The 24,855-nt window shown below is 33.7% G+C and overlaps 1 protein-coding gene across 1 annotated transcript in view; it reads left to right on the plus strand.

Moving 5' to 3' along the window:
* The window catches only part of LOC140435052 (protein turtle homolog A-like), a 580,999-nt gene that overhangs the window by 524,876 nt on the left and 31,268 nt on the right, over nucleotides 1-24,855 (plus strand). Inside the window, exons 10-12 of the mRNA XM_072523739.1 lie at nucleotides 8,046-8,382; nucleotides 12,250-12,405; nucleotides 14,411-14,596. Coding sequence (XP_072379840.1) covers nucleotides 8,046-8,382; nucleotides 12,250-12,405; nucleotides 14,411-14,596 — 679 coding nt within the window. The remainder of the gene's footprint in view (nucleotides 1-8,045; nucleotides 8,383-12,249; nucleotides 12,406-14,410; nucleotides 14,597-24,855) is intronic.

Here is a 24,855-nt window from a genome sequence, read left to right on the forward strand (position 1 = left end):
TGTTTAACTTGTTGATTTTGTCGGTTTCTCCTATTTTTGTCTTCCTGATTTCTTGTTCTTCTGACTCTCTTTTTGACTCTGTTTTTTTTCCCCTTGTAATTTTTTTTATCTCCCGATTAATGTCTCCAAATCTTTTGTAAATTGTCTAAATGACTTTTTCCTCTATTTCATTTGGATTGTCGATTGTGGGAGCGTATTCAATTCGTATGCTTACTAGTCATTTAAAGTTTGACAACTACAAGTTTTCTTTCTTTTCCTTGATATTTTATTATTATCTTTCCTCGTAAATGATATTGTGGTGTCTAAATCCTTCGTTTAAGGTTCAGATTTCTCTTTGTAGTCTTATCTATATTTTTAGCCACCACTATATCCAAATGGGTTGGTAGAGCAGTTCCTGGAAAGTTAGTTGGTTCAATGGGCTCAATTGCCATGGTGTCTTTAATGTTCACTAAATAATTATTTAATATTCTTCTGCTGTTGTTTGTAGCTTTATTGTTCCATTTACTGGATCTGGCGTTTAGGCTATTATTATGGACGATTTTTCTATGTTCGGGAACGCATCCAGGTTGTCGTCGTTTAAAGAATGTGTTTACCTTACATCTGCTGAAGTGATCCTTATTTCATCTTCTCTCATCTGGACTTTGATTTTTGTTGCTTCCATAGTGTTTACTGCTGGCGTCTGTTGTACTGTATGATTTATTCCTTTTCTCGCTAGAGTATCAGTTTGTCCTGAATTTGCTCTGTGGTCGTCCTTGTAGATGTCCTTTCCTAGAAACTTGATGTTGATAGTATCAGTTAGTTTAGTTTTGCATTTGTTCTTATGCCTCTTCAGTTCCAGGAGCCTATCTACAGGTGTTTTCTATCTCCATGCGTTAGTTCATTGCTATTTTTAAATTTTTGGTCGCTTCATTTACCTTTTTTGTGACTAGATCTTCTACCGTCATGACCTGTCCTTTCTAAAAACTGTGCGAGCTTTCGTCTTCTTCTTCTCGTGCCACATCATAATTGTCAGACATTGGCGATCCCCATTGCTAAGATGTGAGTTAGCGTACTCACTTTAATTTAAGTAGTGTAGAGATTTCGTATTTCAAATCTCGGCGCGGGCAGAAAAATAAGAAGTTTTAGGTTTAATATCTAAAATGGATCTGCGACTTTAATTAAAATATATTAATTTATTGGTTCGACCAATTAATAGCTGTGTCGCTTATTTCATTGATCCCGACCGGGAGGCGTTAAGACGCTAGAGAAACGAAAAACATACATTCTTTAAGAATTCAATTTTATATTAGTTCAAAATAATGTAAAATTCAAGTTGATCTATATATATATATATATATATATATATATATATATATATATATATATATATATATATATAATTAGAGCTTTATACTACCAACTCCTTAGCTAGTAATGATGAAATCGAGTAAACAATTTTACATATTGGAGAACGATTTGAACCTTTGGCGAGGTTGGACGTATTTAATTACCAGTCTAATCGCACCTAGTTTTTGTGCTTTTATTTATATCCACTTAATAATTAAAGTGTTGTGTTATTATAAATAAAAATTAGTGAACTTATTGGAGAAAATCTGTAAGTAATTTTAATCTAATTAGATACTGACTTCACAACAAGTTCATATTGTTTATATTACCTGATGTTATTAACAAACGAAAATGGATGATGTTAATAGTCCAGGGCCGTCGAGGCCCCAAATGTTATTGACATCACATAAAACTTCTTCATATTCTGCAGCGTTAATTAATTCAACTCCAAAATTCCCATCCAAGAAACAAGCTATTTTATATAATGCTCTGGAAAATGCCAAACTTGAGGAATATCTACTTGCACTGGGAAAAATTATAGAACCAAGATATATTATTTTTTCATCACGAATTTCAAATCACCGTATTTGTATTTACCTAGCTAGTGAAGAATTAGTAGAAACTGTCATGAATGCTGACAACGGAAGAATAACCATCAATCAACAAATAATTTATGCTCGACGCTTAATTACACCAAATGAAAGATTACTAATCTCTAATGTTTGCCCTAGTATTCCTCACACTTTCATAGAATCTGAACTTAAAAAGTTAGGCCTCAATTTTTTAACTCCAATTAATTTTTTACGAATAGGTACAACAAACCCAGAATATAGACATATACTGAGCTTTCGAAGACATACATTTATCTCTCCTTTAGAAGGTACATTAATTCCTCCCTCAATTGTCATAAACCACGAACAAACATCTTATCGTATTTTCTTATCTTTAGAAAAACAGATGTGTTACTATTGTAAACAATCTGACCATTTTGTAGCAAATTGTCCATCCTGTACAAATCCAAATCAAAACTTAACAACAACAGTGCCAACTACTACTATAAATACAGTAGTTAATACTCTTCCACATGACGTCCCGACCACATCAGCCTCTTTAGCGAATACCTTATCCTTACAATCCTCGACTATACCTTCTTCATTAACTACACCAATATTAACTGCATCCCAAATATCACCCTCAACATCACTCCCAAGTTCTCAAACTACATGCACAGATACAAATATAACAACTACCCAATTATCAACAACACCTAATGTTTCACAACCTCATACATCAATCCCAAACTCTTCTTCAACACTAGCATGCCCTATCAATAGCATATCAATAGATACAACTGATACACTTGAAATAACTAATACACCTATTAAAGAAGTAAACACAGCTAAGCGCAGCCTTGATGAAATTTTATCCCCACCTTTACAAGAACCTAAAGAAAATTTCACAAAACCAATACAAAAACTTATAATTCTGAGACTATTGCTAACAGTATGGAACCCGTAAAAGATTTTATTACTAATAAACTTATAACACCGATATTAAATTTTGAACAACTAACTGATTTTTTTGAAAATGCTTTAGGATCTCCAGATAAATTGAGTCTATCTAAAACTTATACAGAAGACACGTTAGGCTTACTTAATCTGTTAAAAGAGATCTATCCTCACATTATATCAAAAAAAATGAAATCGCGATGTACTAAAATAATTAATTCAATTACTCGACAACTAAAACCTCAGCTCGATAGCGACTCCTCCATAGAACCTTCTACATAAGCTCACGTTCAAGTCTATTTTACAGTGGAATTTGAACGGTTATTATACCCGTTTAGAAATGTTACAATTAATAATTGCTCAAAATTCACCTTCTATAATTTGTCTACAAGAAACTCATTTTAAAAATAACAAAATTCATAATTTGAGAAATTATACAAGCGTATCTAAAATTAGGCAAAATCAAGAACATGCCAGTGGTGGAGTTTCAATTTTTATCGAGAATTCCTATGAATATTGCAGTATTCCTCTAATAACAAATGTAGCGGTGTGCTTAGTAGGTCCACTAAAAGTTAACATCTGCAGTCTTTACATCGCACCCAATTCTGATCCAAGTATAGCAGATATTTCTAATCTTTTATGTCAGATTCCTACACCTCGAATTATACTGGGAGATTTTAATGCACATAATTCATTATGGGGCTCAAAAAAATTGACAAAAATGGGAAGAAAAATAGAAAATATCCTAAATAAACTTAATTTAAATCTACTTAATGACGGCAGGAATACTCGATATAATGCTGCAACAGGAGAGTTTTCAGCAATTGATTTGTCAATTTGTGAACCAAACTTGCAACCTAGTTTATCGTGGGACACTTTACCTGATCTATATGGAAGTGATCACTTTCCCATCTTAGTTAACAATCTGTTGTACCATAAGCACAATACACACATCACCAAATGGTCCTTAAATAAAGCCAACTGGACACTGTTCTCAACATTGATCTCTTCATCAGCTATGAATCTTAGAAAAATGTTAGACTCAAAACAAGATATTGACGAAAAAACATTATTTTTCAATGAAGTCATCATTGATGCAGCGAATAAATCTATTGGAAAAACAGCTTTTCATCCAAAACATTCACCTGTACCGTGGTGGAACGATGCGTGCAAACAGGCAATAAGGGAATCTAAATCGGCTTTTAATAGATATAAACGATATAAAACTACTGAAAATCATTTAGAATTTAAAAGAATAAGAGCTAAATGTAGATTTATTATTAAAAAAAGCAAGCAAGAGTCATGGCAAAAGTTTGTTTCAGAAATCAATAGATCTACTCCAATTGGTCAAATCTGGAACATGATTAGAAGTGTATCTGGAAAAAATTCACAACACTCTATAAAAAACATAATAAAAGACAATCAGACATTTACGTCCGAATGCAATATATCTGAAATAATGGCAAATCAATATTGTACCGCTTCTAGTGATGAAAACTATTCAGTAGAATTCTTAAATAAAAAACGATTTGAAGAAAATAAAGGAATACCAATAATCAATGACACTTCACCAATAAACAATCCTATAAGCTTGACTGAACTTATTGAAACTCTTAACTCCGTTAGAAATACTAGTCCAGGACCAGATAATATACCTGTGCTTTTTCTACAGAACCTACCACTAGTAGGCCAAGAACTATTATTGCAACTATTCAATTTTATATGGATCAATAAGGTATTCCCACACATATGGCACTCATCAATTATAGTTCCAATACACAAACCAGGTAAACCTAAATTTGAAGCAGAATCCTATAGACCAATCTCTCTCACGAATGCAATGTGTAAGTTGCTAGAAAAGATCATTGCTAATCGACTCATGTGGTATATTGAACATAAACATCTTATTATACCCGAACAAAGTGGATTTAGGAAAAATAGATCAACATTAGATAACTTAATATCATTGGAATCAGAAATTCATGAAGCATTTATATGTAATCAAGAATGTTTAGCCATATTCTTTGATGTAAAAAAGGCTTTTGATACAGTATGGCGCTACGATATTTTAACCACACTCCACAATTGGAAGATTCACGGTAACATGTTTGCTTTTATTTCAAACTTTCTACGGGAACGATATTTCCAAGTTCGAATCAATAACCATTTGTCTGAATCTAAATTACAGAAAAATGGAATTCCACAGGGCTCGAATCTAAGCGTAGCACTATTTTTAATTGCTATTAACAATGTTGTGTCGGACTGCAATCGCACAATTAAAACTTTTTTGTATGCTGATGATCTGGTAATTCTAGCAAGAAATAAAAACATATTATCGGCTCATAATCGTATTTCTGCAGCTCTTAAGTCGATAGAATCGTGGTCTAACAATATTGGGCTCCAGTTCTCCAACACAAAAACAAAAGCTATACATTTTTCACGAAAATCAAATCCACAAAAGCTCCCAAATCTATTTTTAAACAATTCTCCTATAGAATATACAAAAGAAATAAAATTCCTAGGGATGCAACTGGACTCAAAATTAAGTTGGACAAGTCATATACACTCGCTAAGAGTATCGTGCCAAGCTGGACTAAACATTATGAAATCTGTGTCACATAAAAATTGGGGAGCAGATTTTCCAACTCTAATAAATTTATATAGAGCTTTAATTAGATCAAAACTGGACTACGGATGTGTTGTGTATAACACCGCAAACCAAGCATTGCTTAAAACTTTGGATACTCTTCAGAGTTCAGCCGTTAGACTTGCTCTAGGAGCATATTGCACCAGTCCTGTGGACAGTCTACTCTGTGAAGCTGGAGAGCCACCCTTAAACCTAAGAAGAAAATACTTATCTCTATCGTATGTCTCGAGTATAAAATCTAACCCAAAAAATCCAGCTCTTCATCATGCTGTTGCTAACAGGTTCCAAGAGGTCTATCGAAAAATAAATAGGGCTCCTGTACCTTTCTATGAACGAGTTAATAGATACTTATTCGATTTTAATATTGAACTACCTCCCATTTATCCTATCTGTGAAATAAATTTATGTTTTCCTTGGGTTGTTCCCTCTCCGCTTTGTAACCTTAAACTTACAGCATATAACAAAAATAACGTGATACCAAATTTTTTTAAAACTCACTTTCTCCATGTTCTCACACAGTACAAAAATTACCATTTTATATACACAGACGCATCTAAGACCATAAATGGAGTAGGAGCATGCTTTGTGACATCCCATGAACATTCCATCTATAAATTGTCTCCTAAGACAAGTATTTTTACAGCAGAACTATTTGCCATCAATAAGGCCCTAACCTATATTCTAGAAAAAAAACTTCCCAAATCTCTTATAATATCTGATTCACTTAGTTGTCTGACATCAATTTCTCAGATTTATCCCTCTCATCCAACATTGCAGCAGATTAAGTTAATTTTGTACCATATATACCAAAACAATTTGACAGTAGAGTTCCTCTGGGTACCGTCACACGTTGGAATAGATGGTAACGAAAAGGCAGATAGTCTAGCTAGGTCCGCAGTAACCAATACAACCGCATCAGTGGAAAATCTAACGGTGCATTTGGATTTAAAACCTTACTTAAAATCGAAATTGTACGATGTTTGGCAAAACCAATGGAATAGAAGCACCACTAAATTGATAGAAATAAAATCTTCCGTCCTTCCATGGAACTCCTGGCCTTCAAAGCGACAACATCAAGTCCTATTAACACGTCTCAGATTAGGACACACTTCTACTACACATGAATACTTGTTAAAGAAAGAAGAGGAACCAGTGTGTTTTGTTTGTGAATGTAAAGTGACAGTGAAGCACATTTTGATTGAGTGTCCAATATACTCAGTGGAAAGACTATATCATCATTTTCCAAAAACATTAAAAGAACTTTTAGGAGAATCTAAATACGTAGCTGACTTGATAGAATTCTTGAAAACTATAAACCTTTTCAATAAAATTTAATACAATACATTAATAATTAAAATATATATTGTATACATTATTATGTAATTGATATTTTGTATATGCCTATGTATGTCTTTATCACTTTTGTATTTTTCTTATGCTAATAACCCTAAGTGGTTGAAGCAAAATAAATAAAAAAAAAAAAAAAAAAAATTACATATTTTTGAATGTGTTGTTTTGTATTTTCTTTATAAGACGACCATTCCGGCAAGGATTTACATCGAGGTTGATGCTTAGATATTTTGCTGTGTTTTTGTGTGGGATTTAAACATTAATTATTCATCTGTTAATTTGATTTACGGAATTTTGAAACTTATACTATTTCTTCGTGCTTACTGCACACTGTGATGTTATCAACGAAGTTAATAATTATATTTAGACCTAGTTTAGAAATATATTTTATGTAAACTAACGAAGACTGTATAGGAGATAGTAAAAACGGTTTAGCCTAAGGAAAACATGATGACATGAGAATAACTATCATCTTAATCGTTCTAAAGAATCAATCTGCAGAACACACTTTCACAAAAAACGAAGTTGAATCTCTTGGTTTTATTTTTTACTATATTATTGATTAGTGTTTGCAAAGCCAACATATGCTATACTGGGCTTAATCTCCTCCTTAATGCACAATTATATCGAGAAATACAAAAATAGAACTCTACAAAACAATAATACGCCCAGTCCTAACATATGGTTCAGTGACCTGTAACAAAAAGTAATGAAAACATGTTAAGATGTTTTGAAAGAAAAGTACTAAGGCGAATCTATTAAGGAGTTAATGAAAATGGAGTTTGGTGAAGACTTTTTGAAACTTTATAGAATATACCAGGAACCAGATATCGTAAAACATATTAAGCATGTAATGCGGATGGAACAAAATGACCCAGCTAGAAAAACGCTTCTTGATAGACCCATTGATCAGAGAAGAAGAGGAAGACCCAATACAAGGTTTCTTGGTAATATCGATGAACATATGAGAGATATGGGAATACGTGCTTGGCGGAGGAAAACGATGGATAGGTCGACTAGAGAGAAATTCTTGAGGAGGCTAGGACCCACACAGGGTTCTAAAACCAGAATGATGATGATGATTAGTGAATTTTTTATTCATCTTTTGATATCATTTTCATATTATATTATATTTTTTCGCTTTTCCTCATATTTTCGTTATTTCTTTGTATAATATCTTTGTATCTTGATATAACATCGTAAGTATTTTACAGGTCGTACCAGCTTCAAAACCTACCTCTTTAACTAACTGTACGCTTAGAACGGTCAACAATCAAACGTCAGAAACCGTTGAAGTGGAATGCAGAGCTGGATACGATGGAGGTCTTCCACAACGTTTCGTCCTAGAGGCATACGATGCACATACTATGAGGTTAAGACTGAACCAAACGCTAAGCGAAACTGATATCCCGGTATTTAGGCTGGACATTGGAGAGATGTTGCCATCACCACCTTCGTTAAGGATAATTGTATACGCTGAAAACGCGAAAGGGAAAAGTGAAAAAGTAGTTATGGATGACATTTTACTAAACGATGCCGAGAAAAGAACAGGTAAGAGAAGTTACCAGTCCGATAACTTTTACAGCTAAGTTGTTATGCCATAACCAATGTCTTTCTGTTAAATAAATAATGTCTAAAATTTAGCTAAAAGTACAAACTTTTAGTTTTTTTTAACATAATGATGTGATGTAAATTTTTTTATCCAAAACTTTTTTATTTTATCCAAAACCTGGAGTATTAGTTATTTTTTCCCTCATCGCTTATTTACTAAACTAGTACGATTAGTATAAATTAGCTTTTACATTTTTGATGGATAGTTTTTACCACCAAATATAATATGTTTTCAATAGACGAAGCTAGAAACTGACTATTTCGAAAATTAATGTATATACTTTATTTTAATAATAATTATTCACCTACTTACATTTAGACCCTACATAACATTATCTTCACACTCACTTAAAGGAAATCACTTTACGTGACCAGTTCAAACAATTAAATATTGTCAGTTATGTGCAGTAGATCGCATTCAGTGTAAGGTTTCTCCAACAGAGGACAATTAAGTAGTTGTGTTGAATCTTGTAAGGTTCCACATTTACACGGGATATCGGAGTCAGCAGAAAACTCTCTCCATTTCTTTATGTTGGTTTAACACTTTTACTATTTGACTCGTAGACGATTGAGAGTCCTCCACAGGACACAGGGTTAGGAAGATGGCTACCATACAAAAGTTCCCTTCGAGGATATAGATGGCAAGGAATAGCTTCTTTTCATTTAGCAAAACGAGTTTTTAACAGTTTTTCTGGCCAGAAATATTTTCCTCGAGTTGAGTCTTCATGCTCTAAGTTGGTAATAATGGAGTCAATGATGCAAAATTAGAGTCTGTTTATTTAGTTCCACATCTATATCTGCTTATTTTCGGATATCTCGTAAAGTGATACCTACTATAAGGTAGAGCTTATGTATGAGTGAGGCCTCAAACATCCATTGATGATTGAGAAGTACAATGTTGTAGGGTTTCATTGCACCATTCGTATAATATAAGTGAATTTAATGTCTAATGTGATTAGACATATAGTTTTTGGAGAAGTCTCCTGTGATTTATCTACAAATACCGCACTAGACACCTGTTGTCTTTCGTACTCATCTTTAATATGTTGGCTAAGATTTAGTATTTGTGATGTACAGGATCTTCCCAGTTTAAAACCACTTTGTTTTTTTTTGGGTTATTCATCTATTCTGGATGAAATTTTAAACGCTTAAGTATTTTGAATAGGTGCCAAAAAACGCTCTTCTTCTTCTTCTTAACATGCCATACACCAAAGTGCGTAGGCGACTATCTCATTACTAGAATTCTGTTCTTGGCGGCGTGACACAGCTCGCCTGTATTGTGTATTCCTGTCCATTCTTTAATATTCCTTAACCAGGATAATTGTTTGCGGCCGCCCCCTCTCCTACCTTCGATCTTCCCTTGTAGGATTAACTGTGGTATTTTATATTTTGCTCCTCTCAATATGTGCCCAAGGTAACCAATCTTGCGTTTTTTAATTAATTCAAAGAGTTCTCTTTCCACGCCGGCTCTCTCAAGGACGTCATCGTTTCGAACTCTATCCACCCAAGGTATGCGCATCATTCTTCTCAATGACCACATTTCAAATGCTTCAAGTTTGTTGATAGATGTTTTTTTCAAAGTCCACGTTTCCATGCCATAAAGCAAGATGGACCATATGTAGCACTTGACCATTCTGTAGCGTATTTCGAAATTTAGGTTTTGATTACATAGCAGCGGTCTGAATTTCACAAAAGCTTGTCTTGCCATTTGTATTCGGGTTTTTATCTCTTGTTGTGGATCCGATTGGTCATTGATTGTGGTGCCAAGGTATTTAAAAGTTTTCACGCGTTTTATGCGATCGTCACCTATGCATATTATCGGGTTTTCTGGAGGGTTTCTGCTAATGACCATATATTTCGTTTTCAAAATGTTGATTTTGAGGCCATATTTTTTACCTATGCTATTCACCCTATCAAGTAATAACTGCTGATCTTACAAATTATCAGTTATAATCACTGTGTCGTCCGCATAGCGTAGGTTGCTAATTGGTATGCCGTTCACTTTAATGTCTAATTCCCTGTCTTCTAATGCTTCCGCAAATATATTTTCAACATATAAATTAAAATGCATCGGAGAGAGTATCCAGCCTTGGCGGACACCTTTTCGGATTTCAAATTCATCCGTATATTGGTCTTGATCAATCCTCACCTTTGCCATTTGGTTCCAGTATAGATTCTGAATAATTCTGATCTCCTTCTGGTCAATGTTGGCCCTATGTAGTAGTTCCATCATGATATCATGTTTAACATTGTCAAATGCCTTCTCGTAGTCGATGAAGGTGAAGTAGACATCTTTTCGTTGATCTAAACAGTTTTGTATTAAGGTAATATAAACAAGGTAATATAAACATAAAATTGCGTCTCTTGTTCCTAGTCCTCCCTTAAAACCGAATTGTGTTGACCCGCTAAGTTCTTCTAGTATCTTGTACATTCTTGAGTGTAATATCCTAAGAAAGAGTTTCAGCAAGTGACTCATTAAACTGATTAAGCGGTGTTCATTGCATTTTGTGGCATTAGCTGTTTTTGGGATCATCACAAAGGATGACTGCAGCCATTCTCGCGGAATGTAACCAGTATCATAAATTCTATGGAACAGCTTTACCAAGATTTCGATATTCTCCTCATCTAGTAGTTTTATTGCTTCTATATTAATTTCATCTGGATCTATTGCTTTATGCATCTGTGTGGTTCTAACTGCATATTCTATTTCACTTCGCATTATTGATGGCCCTGATAAGTTTTCGGAAGGAAGTTTGCGCGTTGGTTGTGTTGGTCTTTCGTCATTAAAAAGTATTTCTGCGTATTCTTTCCACGCCATTGCTATCTCCTCTTCTGACTCTATGTATTCGTTGCTGTTGTTGCGTATTCTTGTTCTGTGGTAGCTTTTGTGTATATTCGATATTTCTTTGATCTTCTTATGTAGTCCAAAACTATCTCCTTTTTCCTGCAATTGTTCTATTTCGTTGCACCTTTTCATCATCCAACGTTCTTTTGCTTTCTTAATTTTCTGGCGAATTTCTTTATGTATCTGTTTGTATTTATCTTGATTACGTTGTTTTTTATGTTGCCTTTGCTTTTCCATTAGATCCATAATTTCGTCCGTCATCCATTCGTTATGCTTTCTCTTTCTGATCTGTGTTTTAACTTCCCTGTTTACTGCCAGAATCGTTCCTTTAATATCATTGACCATCTCTTCGATATCCTCATCGCATTCTTTCATTAATTTGATTTGCATAACTCTTCTTCAGATTTTCGTCTCTCATCAGTTCTCTTGTATTTAAAGGCGTGCTGGTGTTTGTATTTGTTGGCAAAATATGGCAAAAATTGTTGGCCGATAATTTTTAACGCAATAGGATTTTTGCCAGGTTTAAGCAAGGCTACGACTTTCGCTTCATGTCTTCAGACTTTGGGTATCTGCATAGTTTGAACATAGCATACATCTCTTTATCATCTGGAAAAGCCATTGTAATGTTTTTGATCAAAATTTCGTAATTTGCTTTATGCGTAAATCGTCAATGCCGGAGCCTTATTATTTTGCATTATGTGGATGGCGGATCTAAACTCAGCATCGTTGAAAAGTTACCGAGAAAATCAACCGACATTCATGGGGTATGAAAAATATATTGACTTTTGTTACAAAATCAAGAAAAGGATCTCGCGTTATCTATAGAAAACTAAATCACTGAGCTTACCTTTGGTTTTGGTACTATTGTTAATTTATACATTTTGTTTAAAGTGAATTAATTGCAAAAAACATGAGTTAGGAAAAAATTGTAACAACGTAATTTTTATTTTATTCTTTTGTAGATGGTAGCACTAACGTAAGCTTAGTGCCCTTAGCTGGATTATTAACGGGGTCTCTTCTAACTTTGGGTTTAGCAGTTTTGGTAATAGTAGTTGTAGCAGTTCGACGAAAAAGAGAATGTGATGGTAGGATGCACTGTCCACACCATTTAAATATCGGTAAGTATATTAAATATGAGGGCAAATTGATAATCTGTTTATCTTAAAAACTATTTTTATAACAACGTTTATTATAAACCAAGACGCATGAAAATTAAATTAAACAGAGCTATACTACGATAAAGCGAAGTTTAGTTAATAAAGAAATAAATAGTTAAAATGCTGTAAAAGTTTGTAAAGATCGAAACAGGTAACCTCTTCTCTTTTTTCAACTTTAATAAAACCTATTACGGATTGTAAATAGAAGACTTATTTCCTTAACATTCATGATTACGTCGAAGTTTGCTCCTTCTCATGAGCTAACAAAAGAAACTAAGGATTATGTAATATTCTCCAGATAGTCGAAGTTTAGTCAAAAGATTAAGTTTAATTAATAGATGCAACTGAACTATATTGAGATAGAAAATATCAGATTTTTATGATATTTCAAACCTCGGTAGAAAAAGTATTATTGATTTAGTTACAGGTCATTCCGGAAGAAAAAGTTGTATGATACCCGATAATATAGCCAAAGACGCCTTCTCAAACGGAGAAAAGATATACATCAATATTTCACTTCAAATATCAGACATCAACGCAGTTAACACCGTCTAAAACTGACAATCCGATTATATAGAGAAAAAAAGAATGCTAAAAAGCAGAAAAAAGATTAGAAAGTAATAAAGACGGCAAGAGACGGTTCTCCAATAGGAAGACAATCAGTGGGAAGACCACAAAAACGATGGAACAGCAACTTACTGGACGCACATTGAAAAACAGACAGGGTCACATTCACGGAAAAAAAGGAGAACATTTTATAAACTCGAAAACAGCGTCAATCTTTCAGCTATGACAACCCACACTTCAACAAAAACAGTTGTTTGATTCAAATTTAAATAAATATTTTGTAAAAACTAATAACAGAATAACTCTTAACTCTTTAACAAGATATGGGCCGACCTGGAGCTAACAAAAGAATGGAACCTTAAGATACCAAAAAGGGCAATTTAAGTAAATGCGAGACTTGGCGAGCAATAACACTAGTGAGCGACACATTTAAAATAATGCCCAAGATCATATTAAACAGACTGAAGCCAGAGCTAGACAAGAAACTAAGAAGCAACCAAGCAGGCTTTTGCGCTAAATGCTCCACTATCGATCACATTTGTACTCTAAGAATTATCTTGGAATAAGCTAGCGAATGTTAAAGAAATATAAAAATAATGATCATTGATTTTAAGAAGGTCTTCGAAAGTATGAAGATTTCGAAAACATTCTGTACTACCGATGAAATATATTTACCTGATTAGATTATTCTGTGTGTGGCATTTTCACAAATTCATCGCTATGCCATCATCTTGAGCATGATACTTTCAATATGCCTTTACCAAAAGCCTTACCAAATACAGATATTATCGTACCACAAGTTTTTGTAGCAGACGCAGCGATCCGCTAAAGAATTATTTAATGAGGCTATTTCCAGGACAAAATCTAATTCCAGACCAAGAAGTTTTCAATAATCGTCTTTTCCGATCAAAAATCGCGCAACGTTTATTTACTTAACACCTTTATAATAACTGAGCATATTTGCTTATTTTACCGTCCGGTTGATACAAATTTTATTTAAAATTGATTTCGCCCGCGTAACTGACATTTAAAATCGCCGGTCGCTTCAAGCGTTGTTTCTGATGGAATTGTTTATTAAACAGAAAAAATGCTAATAAATACAGAAAATTATGGACGAATATCTCAGCTACCGTTTATAGTGGTACACTTTTTGTATATTTTTGGGATTTTAAAATTAATATTTTCAGCAAAATTCAGCTTGTTTTTATGATTTTTAGAGGTTCAGTGGCATTTTTGTCTCTGACGACCGGAATAAAAACTACAAAAAAAAGTTTTAATTGCGGTTTATTCCTTTAAAATAAAAAAGTTAACAAAAATACTACAAAAAAAATAGTTTCAAAGCCATTCAAATATTCTTATAGAATTAGAGTTTTTTATAATTGGTAAAATTACTTTACAGATGCTTCTAAACAAAACGCAAAATCCCGACAAAGCTCTATGCTGGAAATCAATACGGGGGATAATAGGTACGTCGTGGCCTACACCTTAAAACCAGCATCTGACTGCGCACCGTCACCAATTCAACAAACGACAATGTCACCATCGGATCCCTATAGACAACCAGATATATTGAACACACCAAGAGGTGAGTGTCAATGTATGTGTCGTTGTCATCGTCCAAAGTTTTCAACATTTCGGCATTTTGATAACGTTTAGTAAGATCTTGTACGATATCATGTCTTCATTTTAGATGGTAGAATTATTTATTTATTTATTTATTTATGTCCTTTTCTTCCTTTATGTGTATTTAGAATATGTAATTAATTTAGAGATAGATACTTGTTTTACCAGTAAATAACTAAATTATTCTTTACTGCTATGCATATATTTGCTTTTGCAACATATTTAAAATTATGTAATTTAAAGAATAGTTTATGAAAGATATTTCATCCAAATTTTTATTGTTGCTGTTACAGCCGTCTCAATATACTATTTTAATATGAGTTTTATATAAACGTGGCTAAACAGTATTCAGTTTCCTATTGCAAAACATCCAATATACAACATCTTCTACAGGGTCGTTCCTGGCGGGTATGCAATGAATGCCCCGCACGCAGGCGCTAAATTTTAGGGGCGCCAAATATTTGGTTACCGTTACAAAAATATTCTCACTTCTAAAACAAAAAAAGTCAGTGTTCAGTATTTCCCCGGTAAGCGCTAAAGCAATCACTTCGTCCGATTGCTATTCCCTATTATAATACCAAAATTACTAATTAAATTAACACCCTACAATTTTATTAGTGTCAGTACACGACGCGCCGTCTAATGCCGATCGCCGCGTTTGAGTAAAGAATGTACTATTGATAAAGAGCAATAAAAATATGATGAAATTGAAAAACAGCGATGGCGTGGAATCATTAAAAGAATGATTTGTATTGTGCAGTATTTACCATGCCAAAATTTAACTTTTAGGGGTGACAGTACGAATCTTTATGAGACTAATAATAGCAATTTTTTGAAATTAGTTGAAACGATTGCTAAATTCGATCCAATTATGATGGAACACCTGAGCAATATTCGAAGGTCTAAAGGGTTGTGCCGAAATATGCTTCATTACATGAGCAATCACTTCCAAAATGAATTAATTCATTTATTGTAAAGAAATATTCAGAAAGAAATTCTGAGTTGCCTCAGAACAGCAAAATATTACTCAATTATTTTGGATGAATCTAAAGATGCTAGCCATGTTGAGCAGCTGACGGTCATAATTCGCTTCGTTTATTGTTCTCCATATGAAGTCGAAATTAGAGAACAATTTCTGGGTTTATTCAAAGTTTTAAATACTAGAGGAGAAGGGCTCTTCAATTTTTTAAAAGAATTTGAAATAAACCTTGATGACATGAGAGGTCAGGGTTACGACAATGGGATGACAAATATGTCTGGCAAGCATGTGGGCCTTTTAAGATTAAATTCTAAAAATTGATCCCAGAGCAATGATTTTGCCTGGTTCAGTTCACACTTTTAATTTAAGGGTCAATGATGCAGCTAAAATTTCATATGAGACTGTAGTTTTTTTTTCAATTATTCAGGAGTTGTTCAATTTTTTTTCTGCTTCACCCTACAGATGGGACATTTTAAAAAGGAATGTACCAAACTCAACTTTAAAATCAGTAAATGAAACACGATGGGAAAGCAGAGTCAAAGCCATTCGCCTTCTTAGGTTTCAATTCCTCGAAATTTGTAAAAGTTTACATGATTTTTTTGGAAGATAATTCAAGAGATATGAACACGAAACATTAAGCAAGGTCACTATTAGACAAAATTAAAATGTTTAAATTCATTTTTTCTATTATAATTTGGCATGATGTGTTGACAAAAAAAGTTAATATAGTAAGTAAAATGGTCCAGAATCCAAATACAACTTTAAATGAATGCCATACAGAAATAAAAAATCTTATTATTTATTTCACTAAAAAAAGGTCAGACAAACATTTCCAGATTTTCATGAATGAGGCTGTAGCAGAAGCAGAAAAAAGTGATGTAGAGCAAACATTTCCGTTATTAAGATAAAGAAAGACATAGCTTCAATTTTCGTATGAAGGTACAGATGAAACAGTATTCGATCCAAAACAAAAATTTAAGATCAGTTTTTATTTTCAAATTTTGGACACAACAATTCAATCCCTCCAAAGACGCTTTGGGGGAATATATAAGTGCCACGATTTATTTGGATTTTTGGGTAATTTTCAAAATCTAGATTCTGATGTGATTAAAAGGTCATGTACGGATTTGGATTTAGCTTTACAAATTCAACATGAAGGAAACGTATGCAAAGATATTGATGGTTTTGATTTGCATAATGAAAATCTGTCATACAAAGTTCTTAACCCAATCACAAACTGTAGCAAAATTTCAGATTCGCTCATAGATATTTTAAATTATATAACAAAGAAAAATTTACAATCCTTGTTTTCAAATCTATTTATAGCCTTGAGAATATTCCTGACCCTTCCAATTTCGGTGGCATCTGGCGAAAGGAGTTTTTCAAAGCTAAAGCTCATAAAAATTATTTAAGAACGTCAATGTGCCAAGAAAGGCTATCAGATTTGGCAGTCATTTCAATTGAAAATAAAATTTGTGAGGCCATTGATGACAATGAAATGATTAATGAGCTTGCATCTGTGAAAGCAAGACGTATCATGTTGTAATTCCAATATTTTTGTTATTTAATTATTTTTCACTTGGTATATATGTATTATTTAATAAAGTTTTTTTGCATTGAGAGTATCTCCTTTCCGTTATTGTTTCATGTTATATTGCAGAATGCCTTATTAATTTGCGAATTGAGTGTTTTCTTTCTTAATGTTAACTTACATAATAATGTTTTAAAATGACCTTTTTTCTGCATTTAATTTTGAAAATAAAACCTTTTTTCAAACATGGTTCGTTTTATTTTTCTTTTTACATTCATATCGTATTTTCAATCATATCACAAGAACATGTTATGATATAGGTATCTTAAAAACATAATATGGGGGCGCACAAAAAATCCTGCACGCAGGCGCTCACTACCCTAGGAACGGGCCTGATCTTCTACCAAAGAAAAATATCCAATGTCGTTTAATTCTATGATCTAAGGAACTACTTTTGATCACCAAAACCAAAAATCACACTATTCGAAGGAGCATCCATTCCAATCAAAAAAATGAACTATTTCTCTAATTTTATAATATTCAGGACGGACTGTCCTATTGCAATCATTTATTCACCATGTTATTCATAATCAACATTTGCAATTTGGCATAGAACACTTCATTTTCAACTTAGGTTGCTAGCACCACTAACTGTTATTGCCTGACCAACCAGATGTTCTAAAAAAAGCCGAAATGTGATATTTTGATAATTAACGTAGTCTTATCTGTATATACTTCTGTTTTTTTTTTGTATTTGTTATTGATCTCACGATCTGTTAATAATGCTTCTAAAGTATTTCTTGAGAGAGACTGCCAGCTATCCTCCATCGATTTGTTGGTCTCCCCGGTGGTCGGGTTGCCAGTTGGTTTTACTTCTAGAGCAATTCTTGGTAGCCTATGCACCTCAATCCTTTTTACATTATTGTACCATTCTCTTCGTCTTGTACTTCGAATTGTTCCCTGATGATTCTGTTTCTTATTATGTCTTTTCCCGGTTTTCATTATATTGCTATTATTATATTCATTTCTGTTGTACGTAGCACACTTTTGTTTTATTTGTGTTTGTCCGTGATTTTATCCCGTAGGTGATATACTTAGTATTCTCTTTGTCATATACTTCTTCTTCAGCCTTCATTCATCCATTGTTGGACATAGGCCTCCTCCAATTGTTTCCACGCTTCCCTATCTTTTGCAATTCTCATCCATTGCTTTCCAGCTACAGCTGTTATATCGTCTATCCATCTCTTTTTGGGTCTTCCCACGCTTCTTTTTGTTTCTCGAGGTCTCCAGAATGTCACTTTATGAGACCATCTGTTGGTGTCTTGTCTTGCTACATGTGCTACCCATTGCCATCTCAATGTCGCTATTTTTTCCATGATGTCGGTTACTTTAGTTCTTCGACGTATTTTGGTGTTAGGAATTTTGTCTCTGAGGCTTATATTTAACATGGCCCTCTCCATAGCCCGTTGAGTTACTCTTAATTGTTCTGCCATTTTTCTTGTTATTGCCATAGTTTCCAATCCCTAAGTTGCAACTGGTAGTATACAAGTGTCATAGGTTTTTCGTTTTAAGTGTATTGGGATTTTTCTGTCTTTTAAAATGAAGCTCAACTTCCCAAAAGCAGCCCATGATAATTGTGTCCTTCTTTTAATTTCTAGGGTTTGATTTTCCTTTTCGTTTTTAATTGCATGTCCTAGATATATATATTGTTCTACCTTTTCTACATTGATGTTATCTATCGTGATGTTTTCTAGGCTGTTGCTTAATATCATTGTTTTGTCGAGATTCATTTTTAATCCTATTTGATTCGATTTGTGATTTAAATCTTGTAGCATTGATTTTAGTTCATGGATATCTGTGCTTATTAGTACTATGTCGTCTGCGAAACGCAAATGGTTAAGATATACTCCATCTATTTTTAATCCCTTTTCGACCCAATTTAGTTTTTTGAAGACATTTTCTAATGCCAAAGTAAATAACTTGGGTGAGATGGTGTCACCCTGTCTCACGCCTTTGCCAAGGTCTATTTTCATAGTTTCCAGATCATCATCTATTTTTACGTGAAAAGTAGCATCATCGTATATATTCTTAAGGAGGGCAGCATATCTTGAATCTACTCTGGCGTCGTCCAATGCTGTTAAGAAAGCCCATTTCTCGATACTGTCGAATGCTTTGTGATAATCGACAAATGCCAGATGTAGTGGTATGTTGTACTCTATTGTTTTTTCAATAACTGTCCGGATTGTTTGCAAGTAATCGATAGTGCTAAAACCCTTACGAAAGCCTGCTTGCTCCACCGGTTGGTATGCATCTAGCTTAGCTGTCAATCTATTTGTTATTATTAGGGTTAGTAGTTTGTAAAGGTGTGACAACAAGCTTATTGGTCGGTAGTTTTCTATATTTGCGGCGTCTCCTTTTTTATGGAGTAGAATGACTTCCGCATTTTTCCATGCTTTTGGTATTTGTCCTTCCAATAGGCATTTATTCAGTAATGCTCTCATTGCCTCTTCTAATGCAGTGCCTCCCATTTTTAGCATCTCTGAAGTAATTTTATCTTCTCCTGGTATTTTCCCATTTTTCATTTGTTTTAGGGCGGCTCTAATTTCTGATGTTATTATTTCAGGGAGATCCTCTGAGCCCACATTTAAGATATGTTTTGTTGGTATACCGGGGTTCGGAATAGTAGAAGTATACAGCTTCTCGTAAAATTTTCGGATTTCTCTAACGATCTCTTCCTTATGCGAGCACAATGTTCCACGGTCGTCTTTTATCTTTATGATTTTATTCCTGCCAGCGGATTTACATGTTTTTAGTACTTTCATGTTCTTATTGTTCTCTATGGTTTCAAGAATCTGGTTTGTTCTATAAGCTCTGAGGTCTTTTCGAATATTTTTCTTAACGCTTCTGTTGAGCGCTTTATAGTCCGGGTTATCTCTGTTCATTCTTCTTCTTTTCTCTATCTGTTCTAGAGTCTCGGGTTTTAGTTTAGCTTCTTTTTGTTTTCTTATTCTGCAACAAAGTTTCTTAGTGACTGTTTGTATGTCTTTAGTTATTTTCTCAGCTAGTTCATCTATATTCTTGTGCTCAAAGGTATTTGCTACTAGTTTCCGTGCTAATTCCTCTTGATATTTCTCTTTATTACTGGCTAGGATGTCTGCCGTCGGTAAAGGGTTTGTTGTTAATAGTTTTCGTCTTTCTCTCTTTACGTTAATATGTATATCGGCACGAACTAGTCTATGGTCACTGCCAGTATTAAATTTGTTCAGCACCTCGATGTTTTTACATATTGATCTATCACTGGAAAGGATAAAATCTATTTCATTCTTAACCTGGCCGTTCGGGCTACGCCATGTCCACTTTCTTTATATTTGTTTTTTATAGAACGTGTTCAGGCAAAACATTTTTTCGGTTCTTATGAAATTTGCTAATATACTATATAACTGAAGTTTGTTTCTACAAAGATGCAAATCTTTTGTGAGAATATACGATGGATTATTTCTGGAACTGTTTAGTTCTTGGCCACGCTGCTGAATTGAAGTTCGGTTTATTTGTATATAACTATTTAAATAACCATTTATATTTCTATCACTATTACTCAATATTGTATATAGTAAGATTACACTTATAAAACTTAACATTGTACATTATGAGATTATTATTTGTAGTTTATAAAATGCTATTACTTACTAATAAAACAAGTATCTATGACTATAACCGCATGTCTGAATAGAGTAATTATTAGTAAAAATAACCGTAAAATTTCATTCAATCCTTTTAGTCAAATCAATGAAGGTTTTAATTTCTTTATTCCTGAGAACAATTCCGATTTTGATGTTTGTTTCTAAAATCAGAAGCATTTTAATTCACACAATTCAAGGTTCACACAGACTCAAAGTACTTTAAGTAGTTTAACTAGTTTAAGTATTTCTAACGTTCATTGGTTTAAATGTAGCAAGTTTTTAATTATAAATATGTCTTATTTGTTTTGACGGTAACGTATTTATTTTATTTTCTATTGTAAAAGAATAAAATGTAATTTTTTAATAAATCTGATTTACTAATCATCGATAAAAAGATTGAACCGTTCCTGAAGAGTGAAAGATGTAAAACGATATTGGGAATGAAATATTACACCGCTATAAAAGAGTATCCTGTAATTTTTCTACTGTTTTCATAAATTGTGCGGCAGATTCAATTATAAGAGATATATGATCAGATATAAGCTAAACATTCTATTTGTTACATGTACTTTAAATTTTTTAGTTTTAGTTTAGTTTAAGGAAATTATTGTTTGAATATAAAATAAATTATTGCTTAAATTGAATTATTTTAAATCCTTATCTTCTTGTTACAAATCAAAGTATCTCTATATTTCATTCAATTTTGTTAATTTTTACTAAGATGTCGTTCTTGTATTACGTAAGCAGCGATAACTTGTAGAATGCGGTATTTATCGTTTCTCATCTTCTTCTTAAGGTGCCCTCTCCATTACTGAAGGTTGGCTATAACTACAGCAAGTTGCTCTCTATCTTAAGCTGTTCTTAGTATCGAATGTGTATCCATGCCTGTCCAGTATTTTACATTTTTCAACCAGGAGATTTTCTTCTTCCTAGACCTCTTCTTCCTTTCACTTTCACTTCCATTATCAGTCATAGGAAGTTGTATACTTCTCTGGTAAATATTTCCTAGATAACTCGTTTTTCTGGTTTTTACAATATTTAAGAGTTCTCTCTCAGTCTCCATTCTTCTAAGCACCTCGTTGTTGGGGACGTGCTCTGTCCAAGAAATCTTCAACACCCTTCGAAAAAACCACATCTCAAAGGCTTCTACAGGTCATATACTTGTGATTCCGAGAGTCCATGTTTCCACTCCGTATAGCAATATGGAATAAATGAATATTTTTACCAATCGGTATCAGATATCCAACGATAAGGTAGAATTTATTAGGAATCTTTCATACTTACAACCAAGATACTAGAATTTTTGTACGGGTTCTATCTGTTTGTTGTAGATACGAATATTAATGTCGGCATTTGGTGCTCGTGTAACGACTATTAGTTTTGTTTTATTTGTGTTTATAATCAGTCCCAAACTATCTCTCTCTCTGGTTATGGCATTCAAAAGTTGTTGCAAATCCTCAGCACTGTCCGCAATAATGACGGTGTCGTCTGCGTATCTTAAGTTGTTTACATATTCTCCGCTGATTTTTATTCCTTCTTCAATATTTTCGAGGGCATTTTGGAAGATCTTTTCGGAATATATATTAAACAATAGTCGAAAAAGTACTCAGCCCTGGAGAACTCCTCTTTTTATTGACATTTCTGCTATCATACGATTGTCTATTTTAATCGACGCCATTTGATCCCAATATAGGTTTTTAATAAGGGTCGCCGTGTTATGGTCTATACCATGTTATGTTAGGGTTTCTATGAGTTCTGTGTGTTTTACTCGATCAAACGCTTTTTCGTAGTCGATAAAACAAGTCTTTTCGTTGATCTCGGCATTTTTGTAGTAATATCTGGAGGCCAAATAATGCCTCCCTCGTACCAAGCCCCATACGAAAAACAAATTGATTGTCGATATTTCCTACATTTTCTGGGCTAGATACTATTTGGTTGTTATCATCTACTAGAGTTGTTGTAGTGAATTTTTTCTTCATATTCCTTAATCTTTTTGTATGTATTGAAGTAGTCATCTTTTCTTAGAAATTCCCCCAGTCCCTTACATCTGCTGTTTATCCATTCTTCTCTGGCTTTCCTGATTTTGTTTCGGATGGTTCTCTGTTGTGACTTTTTCTTGTATTGTCTTGTAGTTGTTCTGTTTGTATAGTTGTGATTGTTGTTTTGAAGGTGTGACAAATACCTTCTACTGATTCTTCTGCTACTGCGGGTGCTTTACTGAATTTTTCTTTGAGTGTATCATTGAGTATTTTATCTATCTCTACCTGTACAGCTGGATCTTTAAGTTTTTCGAGGCTAGGTTTTATCCTCTCTCTGCGATTGATTTTCTTCAGTTTAATTGAGATTTTACCGATAACAGGGTTGTGGTCAGAACTGCCCTGATTTCATTTCTATAACGCTGGTTAATTAATATATAATCAATCTGGTTTCTTATTATGTGGTTTTGAATATCTTCAGGTGCGTTCCAAGTATTTAATTTTCTTTTTGATAGTTTAAACCAGGTGTTTGCGATTATTAAATTTTCTTCTTGGCAAAATTGGACTAGTATTTCTCCTCTATAATTTCTTTGGCCCAAACCAAAGTTTCCTACTACGTTTTCGGTCCGCCCTTCACCTACTTTGGCATTAAATTCTCCCATAATAATGTTTACAGCATTTTTCTTTGCGATTTTTATTAGCTGTTTGATTTCTTGATAGAATTCTCGTATTTATCTTTCTGGTTTTTCTCCTGTAGGATCATATACTTGCGTTAAGTTAATATTTCGAGGAGTGGTATTAATTTGTAGCATAGCTACTCTATCAGATAAAGGTATAAAATCTTTACACATTTACTGCTTTTCTCGTCAACTATAATTGCCACTCCGTTATAATGATGAGGATCGTCATTACCAGCATAGTATATCACATGGTTATCGATGTTTGTCTGTTCAGATTCAGGCCGCCCAACTTCACTTACTCCGAGAATGTTGTCTCCCATTCTTTTCATTTCTCCCACGATATTATGAGATTTTCCTGGCATAAAGAGAGATTTTGCATTTCAGGTGTTATTTGTCAATGTGTAATTTTTGTTTTCCACTTTCGGGTGGTTCCCAGCATTTAACGTGGAGATTCTTAGCACCCTTTGACCATTTAAGGTCTGCCACAGACTTGGGGCCTTTTGTTTTTCATAACTTTCCATAGTCATAATATCTTGGGAATATTTAGTGTATTGGTTTGTCCTTGCCTTAAAAACCGCAATATTACAACCGATTAAACCAATATCTGATTGTGGCCCATAAGTGTATGATTCCAAGCCTATTAAGAAGTCATTCTAGCCTTGGAGTTAGCCTAGGAGTAGTGGCATAGCTGCTGTCATATACCATGTCCTCAGTTGATCCGCAGGTGCTTATTTGCCGAACCTTATTCGCACCTATCCTGTATAATATACAGGACGTCCCCTATCAGCCATATGGGACGCACCGTGTCGGGGTTGAGGACTTCCCCTCCCAGTCTGTCTTATGCGGAGTGCTGAAGAATTCCTACTAAGTTCAGAACTCTTCCTTCACAAAAGCTGAAACCGGCCACGTTTCTCATCACATGCCCAAAATGTGAGTGTTTTCTATGTTTTACTGTTCAGATCAGTATCGATTCCATACTCTTACCTATATGAGTTCCAAAGTTCCAATACCTTATCCTAATTTTTCTAACCTGTAATACACACTGTACAGGCCAGGATTGATACTGTAAGAACTGCCCTATCAGTCAGTATATTGTCTCCCATATGCCGCTACTAGGAGGCACACAATTTATAAATGGGATATATGAATATGTGATATGAACTTTACGTTAGTTTTAACATATCCCAATGTTCTAAATTGTCTTTATCTTGCTATGTTTTCCATTGAAACATCAATTTTAGTACTTTGTAATCTTTGGGTTGAAATACATGTATCTGAGGTACGAGATGATTTCGTAAATTCAAACAATAAACAGATGTATAATTCTTAATTGTACTAACACCAAGAACATATGTAATTAATGTAAATGTTTTTA

The sequence above is a fragment of the Diabrotica undecimpunctata genome, chromosome 2, assembly GCF_040954645.1.
Source record: "Diabrotica undecimpunctata isolate CICGRU chromosome 2, icDiaUnde3, whole genome shotgun sequence".
Classification (NCBI taxonomy): domain Eukaryota; kingdom Metazoa; phylum Arthropoda; class Insecta; order Coleoptera; family Chrysomelidae; genus Diabrotica; species Diabrotica undecimpunctata.